We start from the raw sequence: 13,406 nt of genomic DNA on the forward strand, positions 1-13,406 counted from the left end.
GGCTCCTTTCGCTTCCTGATAGGACGAGGTCCTGGGATTTCCAGAGAGGCTGATCGGCTCCGTGCCTCTGGGTGGTAAAACTGATAGTGTGCCTTTTTCCAGGCACGAGTCTCCTCGTCACTATCCCACAGATCCTCCTCACCCTCATAATCCTCGTCGTCCTCAGCGTCATAGCTGCTCTCTTCCTCAGTATCTCCTTCGAAGTTACTGCGATTCTCCACGTCTGCAGTCTCTGTTAATATGAGTGAAGACGGAGCTGTTGAAAGCTCCGTAGGGATAAATTCATAGTCCTCATACTCATGTAGAGTTGAAGAGTCAGACAGGGGGGAAGAGGGAGAATTGTTAGAAGGCATATTGATAATTGTCTGCTGATGGCTGTTATAAGGAAAGTAAGTAATGAGTATGTGTCCCTGCAAGAAGGTGTTTGAGTAGCAAAAGTGAATACTGAGGAATGAAGGAATGAGTGAGCGTTTGAAGTTTCCAATCTTCATTCCTTTTGACCTTAATCTTCTTCATTTGCTTCGTGAATCCTCATTCGTCCTTCTGGGGGGAAGTGGATGGCGTGATCTTTTTGTGATCCCTGTTTGACAAAGGACCAATGAGATTTCTACATTTTTGACATGCTGAATAATTACTACCCACATCTCCTGTATGACACATCCTGATCCAATGGCTGTTATATTTCCATGATCCATTTGCTGACATTACTTTTTGAGATAAAGTCTCTCTCTAATCACAAGAAAAGAAATATCAAAACAAGTTTTAAGAATAGACACTGTGAAGTCTCACGTGAGGTTTAAATTTTTGTCCTCAAGAGGTTTATTTTTTTCCTCCTACCTTTCAACAACAAGAGGTTTTTCTTATTTTTCCTCAAGGCCTTTAGACAAGACGCCAAAAACCCTACATAAAATCTGGGGGGAAGTTGTTACGTCCTGAGGCTAGGGAGTGTACCCAAATGGAGCACTCCCCTTTTTATTCATAGATCAGAGCAATTAGTGACGGCTATGTTGGAGCCTATATAAGGCTCCGACCTAGCTAAAATAATAAACAACTTTTGATCTCCTTGACTTCCGATTTACCATAAAACATATCACTGCTAACAAACGATTAATGCGCAGAGTGATGCTTTTGGCGAAAGCTAGTGATCAAATGTTGGAAATCCATTGCTTTTTATAATAGTATCTAAGCAGCTCCAAGTAGCTTCAAATGATCACCCCTCCTATCATCTCTATTGTTTTTGTTTTTGTTTTTGTTTTTGCTCTTGTTCCTGTTCCTACTTCTACTTTTATCAAGTTTCTCCTCTTTCACCATCCCCTTGTTGTTCTCACTCACATGCTCGTTACTCAACATTTTGGGAAGTGTGGCTGAGAGGAATTGAAAGACCGTCTCTTTTTCCTGCAAATCCAAATAAAAAAAATTCCGAGCCTGAATCGAGAAATGATTGTTTAATGTAACAGAATGCAATAATGCATTCATTCAACAGATATATTTGTATTATATTATTACTGGTGAAATATTAGAATAAGCGAGACATCAGAGCAAAAAAAAATGTATACATATAATATCAATCATATTACAGAGAGAGAGAGCTCTGCCTGAGTTGATACTCTTCCCCTTCAAGCATCCTGAATTTCTGCTTTGGATACAGGTACATCGTTTTGTTGAGTAGCAGCAGTATGAGGTGTAACGGTAACGTTAGGATGTTTTTCAAAACGACCAGGGCAGCAAACTGCAAAGGCACTGAACACCGATCCAAAGATTGCCAATGGCGCCAGGGCCAACGTGATCCATACACCTGGTCCTAATGAAGTCTTGGCCTCTGGCGTCAAATGTCTCTCATATTGGATTTTTCTGGACACATTCACGGTGAAGACAACTATCATGAGAAGTACACAGCATAATGTCACTAAGAACATGAAAAATCCAGACATGGCATGGAGCCATCGTTTACGAAAACGAGGAGACAACGCAATTGCAGAGAGGACAAGTGCCAAAAATGCCACACAAGTTGCTATTAAAAATAAAAATAAAAATAAGCATAAAAATGAAAATAAAAATAAAAATAACATTGTGCAAGTCGGGAAGATTCTCTAGTCAGTAAATTTTCCCTTGGCACTTGACGGTAGGATAGTGTTTTTTTTTTTTTTTTTTTATGAGTCCAATGCAGCAATTCTCTTACCAGGAATGAATAGAAAACTAGCCTTGTTGAAGCTTCTAACAGCGTTGGGTACATAGTGCTCGTCAGTATCAAAGATATTTGGTATGCCCTCTAGAAAAATAAAATAAAATAATCAGTGCTACCATTTTTAATATGTAAAGCAATGCATCAAAAAGAAAAACGACCAAAAACAATTGTCTACTTTGACATACCGAGAGTAAATCCAGTTTTGGGCTCGATACAGGCGTTGATAACATTATCTTTCCCCTCACAGAAGTTCCACAGACCAAATGTCAACATGTTGTACGACGTGCTCAACCATCCACTCTTAGGACCATCTCCTGTCGTATAAGTGACCTAACGTTGTTGTTTAAATTTTTGTGTTCATGAAAAGGGTTCTTTTTTATCGCAGTAGTTTGTATTTTGAATGCACAATCTCCTAGTCGATCTAGTACCTTGAGGAGATAGAATGCTGTGAAAAAACGGCCTGACCAGAGATTCCCAATGCTGACCAGGAAGAGAAGTAACGTTATAATGAGGTTGATTAAGAAGGACACAATAGGCACAAACATGTTATATTAAGCTGAAAATCAATGCACGAGGAAAGAGGAAAGGATTAAGAATATTAAAGGTGTGGTGGACAACAACGGAAAGGATGTGGATGAGAAAGTAAAAGAAGAAAGAATTAGAAGGGATATCTCTTAAGTAAAAACGTGTTGCTTGCAGTAAGATGGAACGTAAGCAGGGATGACCAATGCGAGGTGTTACAAACAATTCGAGCCCTCTTTTTCATGGATGTGGTCATGGAGTAAGAGAGCACATCTTTTTTTAAGCTATAAATGGCTTTAGAGTGGAGCTCTCTACCTTTAAAAAAGGCGGTAACATTTCAAGGGTTCAGAGAGTAAAATAAATAGACTATGCGGACTATCCAACAAAAAAGCAGAGTTATTTTAGAGACTCCAGGTAATGTTTGTTTATAGATGCAGGTCAAGTAAGGGATCCAAAAAGAACAATGGACAAGTGCAAACAGAACAAGCCATTCATGAAAAGCAGAAGCAGAAGCAGAGGATTAAAGAATAAAGTGACAGGTGTGGGAGAGGGATGCACCAAACAGATCTAGGACGTCTAACGACGATTAATATCGCTGTATACATTACAGTCTCCATTTTTCTTTTACAAAAGGAGCGTTTGCTTGACTGTTATTTGAATTGTTCTTTTCACGCGTCAGCCTCCTAGAGGTTTACTGCAATGTCTAGACCAAGAAGCACCCTTGTTATCTTGCTTCAAACTAGGAGCGGAGAAGGTGAAGAAGTTTATGGTTCTCGGCCTCCGATACGCTGCGCTGTAGTACATATTCTAACTTGCTCTAGCTGCAAACTACATGTAATCCCTACATGAACTCTAGCTTGCTTATATTTCGACTTCTCCTAGAACTCCGCAGCCTTTTAGAAACAAGACCGATGGATGTAATTAACTGCCTTTAACGAGCAATGAGGCATTGACTATTAAAGTCCAACCCCAACAACATTCATTTTTGCCTTATCAGGATCCGTGTTGAATGAAAGAAATATCACTGTGTATCTGTGCATGATATTGATATTTTTATGCATACACACATGTCCATTTTATAGTTATTTTGCTTCGAATTCATTCTTCTCATTCTATTTCCTCTTCACTCCACATTGTTGAATGCCATCGCATCGAGTAGCTGGTCCGATATAATTCTTTGTGGGGTGAAAAATACAGAGAGAATTCGCCGCTTCCGTTGAAGCATTGGACGATAAAATCGCGGTATTTCTTCTCTTCCTCTTCTTTCTTTCGTTTCACTCTCTTTCACACTTCCTCTTAAAACCTCCAGTTTCAAACAAGGCAAGCAGCCATGGATGCCCTCAAGAATCTCAGCACAAAGTACCTGAATCTAAACTTCGATGATGATCGCCACATCTTCCACAACACTGATCACTGGGCTATCGCACCACAACCCAAAGGGATCCTCTACCCAGAATATTATGACATTCTTGTCAATTGGCGTACTCCTCTTACAGTCGCAGCTCTTTATGTCCTCATGGTTGTACTCTTAAACCCCAAGGAAGGCAAGGTTTCTAGAGTGGTTGCAGCGGACAACGCCGTGAAGTTGAAAGGAACGGCAGCTCAACAAATTAAGCAGCTACAGCAGCAGGAATTGTCCCAGTCTTCGCCTTTTATGACAACTTTGGTTTTTGTCCACAATGCCATCCTCTGTATTTATTCTGGTTGGACATTCTACGGCATGTTCTTTGCCTGGAAGGAAGTCTTTACCACTCACTCTTTCATGGATGCTGTAAGTGAGATTCGAATTTTTTTTTTTTTTTTTTTTTTTGGGGGGAGCCAAAATCGATCTGATCTTGTTTTTCTATCCGTTCATGCTCACTATATACCATCCTTGTGTAGGTCTGCGACACCGATGGTACATTTTGGGGCACCCTCGGTTTTTACTCCTATTACTTTTATCTCTCCAAGTACTGTACGTTTAAAAAATAAGAAAAGTTGCATTTGTATTCCACTTAGCAATTGAAATGGGTGATTAATGCCTCTTGGAGTAATTCTTCTTTTGACGCAAAAAAAAACATAGATGAAATCCTTGATACAATCATCATTTTACTCAAGGGTCGTCGCTCCTCACTATTGCAGACCTATCATCATGCTGGTGCAATCATCACAATGTACTTGGGCTACAATTATCGTGCTCATCCTATCTGGATTTTCACCACTTTTAATTCCTTTGTGCACACAATCATGTATGCATATTATGGTAAGAGAAAAAGACAGCCTAAGCTTCATTTCCTCTTCTTTAGATAGACATTGGCCTACTCTAAAATACTATTCATTCTCCCTTACCCAATCCAATCCTTAGCCGCGACATCCGTAGGTTTGAAACCCCCTGGCAAAAAATACCTTACTTCGATGCAAATCACCCAGTTCTGGACCGGAAGCGCTCTGGCTCTCTGGTACGAAATTGGTGCTCCCGAAGGTTGCTTCTCAAACCCTGGATCACGTTTTGCCATTTGGGCCAACCTATCCTACGTATTCCCATTGACTTTCCTCTTCCTTGCCTTTGCCAGAAAAATGTATGGCGATCGTGGCAAGAAAACTAAAGTTATTAATAAGACTGCTCAGTTCAAAAAAGAGAACTAGTTAGAAAAGCTGAGAAAGTAAACAAATAAAAATAATAATCGTGGGAATGTTAAACAATTCTGAAGTAATTCTCTTTATTTTTGTCTGGTATTTTTTTATTAATATGTCTTGACTAATTTCTCTTGATTACATGCCAACGCCAACACCCCCTTGATCATTCATAATACTTCCATTTTGACTTAGCGTCGATACAGGCTGGTACCAACCAGTGATGCCATTGCTCAAGCCAAGTTTGATCCTTTTATCGCGTTCAAACTCGCACCATTTCTTCATCACGATCTGACTCGAATCAAACTCGCCTTCTTTGGAGCCATGTGAATCCGCTTTGCCATCACCTTCGCCTTGCACCTTACGCGTTTGGCCCCACGTAAAGTCATCGAAGTGCCAGAATGCATAGGTTGGCAGTACGAAGTTCCAGATTGGAAGCGAAAGTAAGTACATGCCCATCCAACCAACGTACACAATCTTGCGTGTCGTCATCAGAATCAAGATGGCTGGAAGGCCTAAAATAGCTGCCAATAACATGAGTGGAATGATCGGGACCGGCGTGATAATGAAAGAGATGATAATTAAATACATTGTGAACGAGATGGCAGCAGGTAGGACCACAGTTCCCACCAGCTCCATGAAGATCACAAACTGCATCGAGAAACAGAACGTTCCACAAAGATCTCGGATCAGAACCAGCTCCATCAGATTGTGGATTGTCGAGTTGATCCACCGACGGCGCTGAGACAACAAAACTGCGAAAGAGATAGGAACCTGGGTTTTGCAAACCGCCTGAGGAACAAACATCATCTTGCGCTTTGGGAATGTTCGAAGCATGAGCGTGGTCAAGTAACGATCCTCTCCCAAAAGCAGCAAGTTCTTCTTGTGAAGCGTATCAACAACGTTCTCGGAATAGTGCTCAACAATATCAGGATTGGCGAGAACAGGGACCCAATATCGATTAGGGCCCTTGGGAGCCTTGATGCGGTACATGCAAAAACAACCAGGAAGACAAGTCACGCCTCCAAAGATGGACTCAAATGCTTTTGATAGATGATGTGAAATGTAATACTCAAAAACTGACAAGAAAGCAATCATTATGATGGTTAGTCTTTCTGGCAGGTAAGATTTATAGCAAAGTTTGAAGAAAAACCAATTACTTTTTTTTTGTCCTACCTTGGATCATGGAAACCCAAGATTCCTTCTTATTGGCGATCTTGGTCTCGCCACAAAGACCCATTACGGTTGGATCTTGAGCCATGCAGGCAACCATTCTGGTTAAAGAATCAGGATAGACCTTAGTGTCCGCATCAACCATGAGCACAAGCTCATAAAAGTCTGGTGTCACCTTGGTTACATTCCAAAACGCGTTGAAGAATTCATATTCCAACGGCGTCATGCGCTCATCAAACATCACTTTTTGCAGGAATGACATCAAAATAATCTGTGAATCCCTCTTGCCACGGTTTCCAGGTTTCTTGTCGCTTGATTCTGCAGGGGTTCCACATTTGACAATCACAATCATGGGGACTCTTTGGCGTTCTTCCATCGGAATTTCACAATCATCTGCATATTTATAATATCCGGCGTAGATCTTGGCCATGTTGTGGCGCTTGGATCCGTCAGCAATAGCAATGTATGACTGGGGCTCGACTTCTTCGCGAGGGACCACAAAGTCAGTCATCATATCCAAGCAAATATCAGGTGTTGTTCTATCCTCATTTTCGCCACGAATAATGCCATCCGCAATGATCAAAAGTAGCTTATGGGTCGAAGGGTAGCTCGTGTTCGCAAGCGAGTCGCAAGTAGCTCGAAGGCCATCCATGCCTTCAGAATAGCATGTCACTAACATTAGCGTATGTAACAATGGACATTGCCGAGCCTCACCCTTGAGTTTGGATAGAGAGGCATTGAGACCTGCACGACTTAAACGTGACCCGCTTGTAAAGCTCGATGGCTTCAAGGAATCGGAACGCATTTGACCGGGCCGCGGCATAGAACGTCCTTTCAAAGATGAACTAGACCGTGACATTTCAGTGTTTGAAGGTAAACTATTCCAGCGATTAGGTGGAGGAGGGAGACCGAGCGGAAACGGGAACTCTGTAGTAGCAGATATATGTGACCCATTGGGCGTGGTGGTGCCCGAGACGTCAACAGAGTATCGGGATCCTGAAGGTATGACATTGGCGCGAATACGCTCGGCACGGCTTGAATAATAAAAGACGACGAAGGTGCATAGAGATCTGTCACGTTAAAATTCCTCTAATTCTTGACTAAGCAGAATTAACTCAAAAAAATAAAATAAAATAAAACTTTACCGATTTGTCTCAGAATTTGGGCTCTCAACGTATGGCGAAGTGTTGTCGTCGACCCAGGCTTCAATGATCTCCTGGCGTCGAAGCTTTTCAGCAAAGGTCTTTTCGTCAAATGACCCTAATCTCCAGCTGAGGACCCATCCAAAGATGACAGCCAAAAAGAACCTGAGTAAGACAACGCCCAGGATGACGATCAGTGAGACATAGAGTACAATATCCGCGATCACGCATCCTAATGACATTTGATCAATGACCCCAACTTTGACAATCTCGACAAGGCACTTGCTGATATTGATGCGCTCCTTGGAATAGGACATGCTCAAACTGATATCTTTGCCTGCAAAGCTTCCATTCATGAAGGGAGCAAACGAAGGAGGGACGATAATATTGTCCTCCAACCAAGATAGTCGGTTAAGGTCCAGTACATTTCCATTATAGACCACATAGTTAGTCCCACTCTCTCTGAGATCCTCCCAGCTGAAGTAAACCTCACCCATAAATCGGAGATGCTTGATGTACTCACGTGCATTCATCGACCGTGGTCCTATATGGCAGCCTTGGGTCCCTAATCCACCAAGAGGCTTGGTGCCTGAGCCAGCACTTGTGACAACGCAAGGGAAATAGTTCCAGACATTCCCGAATTGGTCGTGCTGTTTAGCGCCTAAGACGCCTTTGCATGCATGATTGACTTTTTGAAACATAAATGTCATATCTCTCCCGCCAGCATCTGGGACTGGCTTGGCGAGTAAATTGCTTGTAACGTTAGGGATTCCAGGTACAGGAGGATGGTTGAAGTCTTTGAGTAAGTAAGCGCGGCCCAAGAGAACCGCTGATTGATTATCAACGTGGCCATGCCGGATACGGCTGGGTTCCTTGCCACAAAGAACAACATTGAAGCCAAAAGTGAGGAATCCGACTGAGAAGCATAGCATGAAAATGATGAATACCAGCGCGACCTTTTCGCGCCAGGCTTGTTGGATTTCTGAAGTATGCTTGCCTGTTATGCAGTAAGAGAAGAGAGTGAAAGAGTCAGGTAGAAGTATAATATGTCCGGGCTATAGAAGATTCCTTTTTTTTTTTTTTTTTTTTTTTTGACTTTCGAAAATAGATACATATCATTATGGGTCTTTACCAAGCAATACAAGAAGAGGAGGTGGAAAGCAACAAGTCACCATCCTAGAAAACGCCACCCAGACGGATGGACATCGACTGGGCTCTTCTCCTCCATCCCTGGAAGCCTTATTATGTTTCTTGCGCTTCTCCATCCTTTCAGCCTTCGCCTTGTCAAGATCATGCTGTTGCAATTGGTCCGGTCGGCGTTTCCGCACTGTGTGTTGATTATTAGTGTCATGACTATCATTAATCTTATTATCACGATCATCATGCACAAGTCCTGCTACCACGGAATCCCTGGGATATTTTTCAGATGATGGCTGTATGTTATCATGATTGTAACGACGATGATGGTTATGATAACTTTGTTGCAGACTCTGTTCAATGGATCCATTTCGATTGGCATGACGATTAATGCCAGGTGGCTGAGTAACGATAGTCAGTCCTCCATTATTTCTATGGCCATGATGGTGGACTGGTTGTGGTTGCGGAAGTCGCACACCAAGTGTTTGTGAGAGCTCAGAATATAAGTCGTCGCTACTGCCATTCTCCAAGTCAAATTCCTTTTCTTTCATCTAGATGAAAAGAAAAAGAAAAAGAAAACGGGAAGAAAGGGCGAGATTTGTCATTTAGGTGCTGTCTTTTTATTTTTTTTTTTAAGTTTGTAGATCCGAGAAGTGTCATATTTGAACACAGCCGCGTAAAATGCCAAGCCGTCATAGGAGGGATGTGGAGTAACCATGAGCTGACGAAGAATATGGGGATGAAAATATGGTGAATACCTTAACTGCCAAATCAATATATCAGGCACCAGCTACAGGTTTGAGCCGATGAAAGATATTATGGTATAAATAGGAGTATATCAATTAAACAGGCAATAGAGCAAAGGAGAAATGATAGAGGAAAAAAAAAAAAAAAAAAAAAAGTGATAGTAGAAGCACCAACAAGCTTGACGGGTTGTTTACCAATTGTGATGTTAGATATTGCGATAAAAGCAATAGAGAGTATATGAATGGGCCAGAGCAAGACAGGAGATAGCGCAAACGGTTCAATAGAAGGAAAGGACCAAGCTTTAGTTATAAGATATAAAAAACGGTGATAGCCGTTGAAAATGGAATATGGTATGCAGTCATGCATCCAATTTTTCGGTAGAGTTGCTAGTCTTCTAATTAAGGTAAGCAGTATTCCTGTTTGCTCTTTGCACATGTGTCATACACCTGAATTGGTCTTGTTCATTATTTTATGCACTTTTAAAAAAAACTATGTAATCATCATTGATCAGCGCTATTAGGAGGGTGTACAAGTGACCGAGCAAGGTTTCTAACTAAAGAGAGTCGAATAATATTCAGTTGCTTCTCCCTTTCTTCCACTGTCGACCCTTCTGATGCTATATTTGCAGGCAACCGCTTGAGATATTCTGCTTTATGTTGTGATCCAACAATCTCCTCCAAGCACCACATGAGCTCATATGTGTCGCTTGAATCAAAGATCACTCGCTGCTTATTCTCCAGTAGAGGCAATGCATCAAATAAAATTGCAGCCCAATACCTGATCGATGCTTTTCCCATCGTCAACAGCTTTCTCAATATACGTCCTGCATTCATAAGGTTGCCGTTCTAGGAAAGAAAGAGATGTAAAGGATTGTAGTTAAGTATATAAGCCACCAGTGGAATTAGATAAAACGATTTGTTGATTTGTATAAAATAATAGTAATTGTTATTAAAGTTTTTACCTTGTATTCCTGATGGAATTGAACATAGAGGCGAAAAAAGTCAACATGTCGGTTTGAGGTTCGATCCGAGAGAGATATGAGTGTGTCCTCTAGGTCAAACTGGCCACTCTTCAAGTATCTCTGCATTAACTCATCTACTACTTTGGCTACGCGGTCATCATCACAGGAGGCAATGAAATGCTGGATCGCAAGTATGTATTCGCCGCGCTTCGCCTCTTCTACACCAATAACCTGTTATAATCATCATATAAATATATGTATTAGCTACGACTCATGACAAAAGATATTCGAGTTAAAGTCGTAGCACCTTTTAGACGATTTCAAACTTACTCTGTTGATAGAGCGTAGTGCATCTGAAAGTTCGTTATCTTCACAAAATTTGAGTACTTTGTTGGCGTGGCTAGGTGTTTGCAAGGGCACGTGACAAATCCACTGCAAAGCGCAAAAGGAGATCAGATGAGTTTATGTCATTCAAGTATTTATCACTAGACATTATAAAAAGCGCTTACCTCTGACAGCATAGCTCTACCGGTATGTCCGCACCTAAGCAGATAGCCAGCGACAACCTCCCAAAGACCTGTGTTAGACATAAGACTTTGAGCATAGCTAATCACGAAAAAATCGCGGACATCCAGTTCAAATTCAGCAGTGATATCTTGAAGTTGAAGGTCGCCTATATTTAAATATCCATACTGCTGAAGAATGTCAGCGAGATGGGCAACAAGCCAAGGATGATAGCTCCCGCAGTGACGAAGAGTCTATATAATACACGCATGTTGAAGGGACATTGTCAATAAGAGTCGATCGATTATGCCAAAATATTCAGGTTTATGTCGTATTGATACCTTGATGGCGTCCATCTCCAAGACAGCGATCTTGATCCTGTTCAAAAGTGACACCTCTGTATCATCTAGATATTTCTCTACACATAATTTCAGTACTGGCAAAAGCTCATATCTGCGAATTTCTGGATTGTTGTAGAGAAGGATGGCGGAGAAAGCTTCTTCCCAAGATTCTGTAGAAGTAAGAATTGTCTCAATATCTCCAGACAATATACCCGCAGCTTTCTTCCCACCCGCTCCAAGGCGAGAGACTTGCGAAGAGTTTGCGAATTTTCTAAGCAAACAAAGCGGTTAATCATCTATTTGAAGGAGAAGGGGCTTAAAGAAATAAAAATAAAAAAAAAAAAAAAAAACCTACTCGCATGCTCTGCTCCATTTTTTATGTCGATCCCGACTCTTGCCATCTGGTGCTATTGACCCAGAGGATGGGATCTCTCGAAGCAATTTTAGTAGAGCCTCTAAAGCATCAGCTTTATCTTCGTTTGTTTCTTCGCTTAGGATTTGCTCCACCATAAACACGACAGAGTTTCCAAGACCGCGCAACAGACATCTAGTGAGACGTAAGGTAATGCCATTTAGAATAGTCGAACTAAATAAATAATAATAGCAAAGGTCTTTTTTTTTTTTTTTTTTTTTTTTTTTTTCCTGCGGCTTACTGATGAATATAGGGCCAGAATTGAGGATTTGATAGTTTGTCTTCAGATCTGAGTAACTGTTCGCCAATACTCAAGTCAATCCCTAGTATGTCATATTGATACACTCAAAGTTTAGACTAGACGTAGGGATATAAGCATATTATTAAAAAAGATGTTTTCTGTGTTCATACCTGTGAAAACATGTGATGCAAGCCACTCGCTATACATGAACGCAATTGGCTTATCCTGATCTTTTGTGAAGAAAATACATTCAGAAAGATGCCAGATTGCAGCAATTCCTTCGATAAGGTCAAGTTCATGAGAATTTTCGTCCATTTCCTTAGTCTCCATATCCTTCTTTGATTGTACCTTTCGGAATAGAAAAAAAACACGATTTAGTATTTATTTTGTTCCATTCTCTATATAGCGTCGTGTTCATTAACGCACTCATTTTAATAATTTCTTTTTCTTTTTAAAATAAAACTCACATAGAGCTGAACAAGATACTTCTTGATCCCTGCATAGTATAAATCGTAATTGCGTTTATAATTTTCACGTCCCTTGCGAGGATCCAAGTCTGTTACTTTAGTAAACACATCAAATATCTGCGTGATAAACTAGCGATGATAACAAAACAATGTAGAATCTGTCGTGAGTTTAAATTGAACCTAAATCAATGCGAATGCCTCCCTTTAACACAAGAAAAAAATGGAGCCACCTACTGGAATACGACACTTAGGGATCGATGCTTGACACAGGAACACTGTATTATCCTTAGCTGACATCTGCTGTCTGATGGGAAACTAGGTTGTACAATAACAATAGACACATTGATATGGATATTATCCTTCTTGAAAGAACTAGTACGAGACAAACGCTCTTTTATATACCTCTTCAGCAGCTTTTTTCCCTGCCACATAGACAGCAATCTCATTGGTGCTAGGTCTGAATGTGGCCGCAAGTGTTCTGTTGCTCTGGGCCCAAGATTCTACAGGCAAGTCCTTGCCAATAGGACTAGGATCCAGATGCATGTCGAAAACATAGTCATCCTCTGTTTCTGGTTCATTTAACACATCCTGGTAAGTGCTCGCATCCCTAATATCGACCGTCGGTATACTGAAAATGGATTGACTGTTTTTGCTTGCGCTGAATTTGGATGCTGAGGCCGAAGGCTGGATCAGAGGGATACTTGTCATGGTGAGATCGTGTCTTTGTGTTTGTAACAACGCCACGAAGCACGACATATTAGTGCGCGCTTTTGGAGAGTGGTGACTGTGAATTCTAACCGAATGTGGCTCGTCTTGCATCATCTGCGGCGCATGTCAGACGAAACGACTGCGGTAACATGGATAACACGATGACAGCACATCCTATTATTAATCTTGATTAACAAAATCAATTAGGAGTATAGTAAGGCTTCTTCATTGTGTGATGTGTATTGTTATTCAT

The 13,406-nt window shown here is 41.1% G+C and overlaps 3 protein-coding genes across 3 annotated transcripts; 1 reads left to right on the forward strand and 2 right to left on the reverse strand.

The window, feature by feature from the left end:
* Positions 1-1,583: 1,583 nt before the first annotated feature.
* BCR41DRAFT_384087 (SUR7/PalI family-domain-containing protein) lies at positions 1,584-2,812 on the reverse strand. The gene is made up of 4 exons (XM_022027530.1): positions 2,614-2,812; positions 2,371-2,515; positions 2,180-2,269; positions 1,584-2,011 (listed from the first exon to the last, which is right to left on the reverse strand). Exons 1-4 carry the CDS (start codon positions 2,728-2,730, stop codon positions 1,617-1,619), a joined length of 747 nt encoding a protein of 248 aa, XP_021884806.1. The 5' UTR covers positions 2,731-2,812; the 3' UTR covers positions 1,584-1,616.
* Positions 2,813-4,037: 1,225 nt separating this feature from the next.
* Positions 4,038-5,373, forward strand: BCR41DRAFT_332446 (ELO family; the record flags this gene model as incomplete). Its single annotated transcript, XM_022021852.1, has 5 exons — positions 4,038-4,286; positions 4,332-4,478; positions 4,589-4,661; positions 4,770-4,949; positions 5,052-5,373. 5 exons carry the CDS (start codon positions 4,038-4,040, stop codon positions 5,330-5,332), a joined length of 930 nt encoding a protein of 309 aa, XP_021884807.1. The 3' UTR covers positions 5,333-5,373.
* An 85-nt stretch (positions 5,374-5,458) lies between these two features.
* On the reverse strand, positions 5,459-13,389 carry BCR41DRAFT_419474 (chitin synthase-domain-containing protein; the record flags this gene model as incomplete). The annotated part of the gene is made up of 15 exons (XM_022029770.1): positions 12,848-13,389; positions 12,680-12,760; positions 12,446-12,574; positions 12,149-12,326; positions 11,979-12,060; positions 11,681-11,872; positions 11,326-11,596; positions 10,990-11,238; positions 10,811-10,912; positions 10,481-10,711; positions 10,050-10,364; positions 8,768-9,323; positions 7,639-8,632; positions 6,497-7,527; positions 5,459-6,399 (listed from the first exon to the last, which is right to left on the reverse strand). Exons 1-15 carry the CDS (start codon positions 13,265-13,267, stop codon positions 5,459-5,461), a joined length of 5,772 nt encoding a protein of 1,923 aa, XP_021884808.1. The 5' UTR covers positions 13,268-13,389.
* Positions 13,390-13,406: the final 17 nt, after the last annotated feature.

The sequence above is a fragment of the Lobosporangium transversale genome (assembly GCF_002105155.1).
Source record: "Lobosporangium transversale strain NRRL 3116 chromosome Unknown BCR41scaffold_5, whole genome shotgun sequence".
Classification (NCBI taxonomy): domain Eukaryota; kingdom Fungi; phylum Mortierellomycota; class Mortierellomycetes; order Mortierellales; family Mortierellaceae; genus Lobosporangium; species Lobosporangium transversale.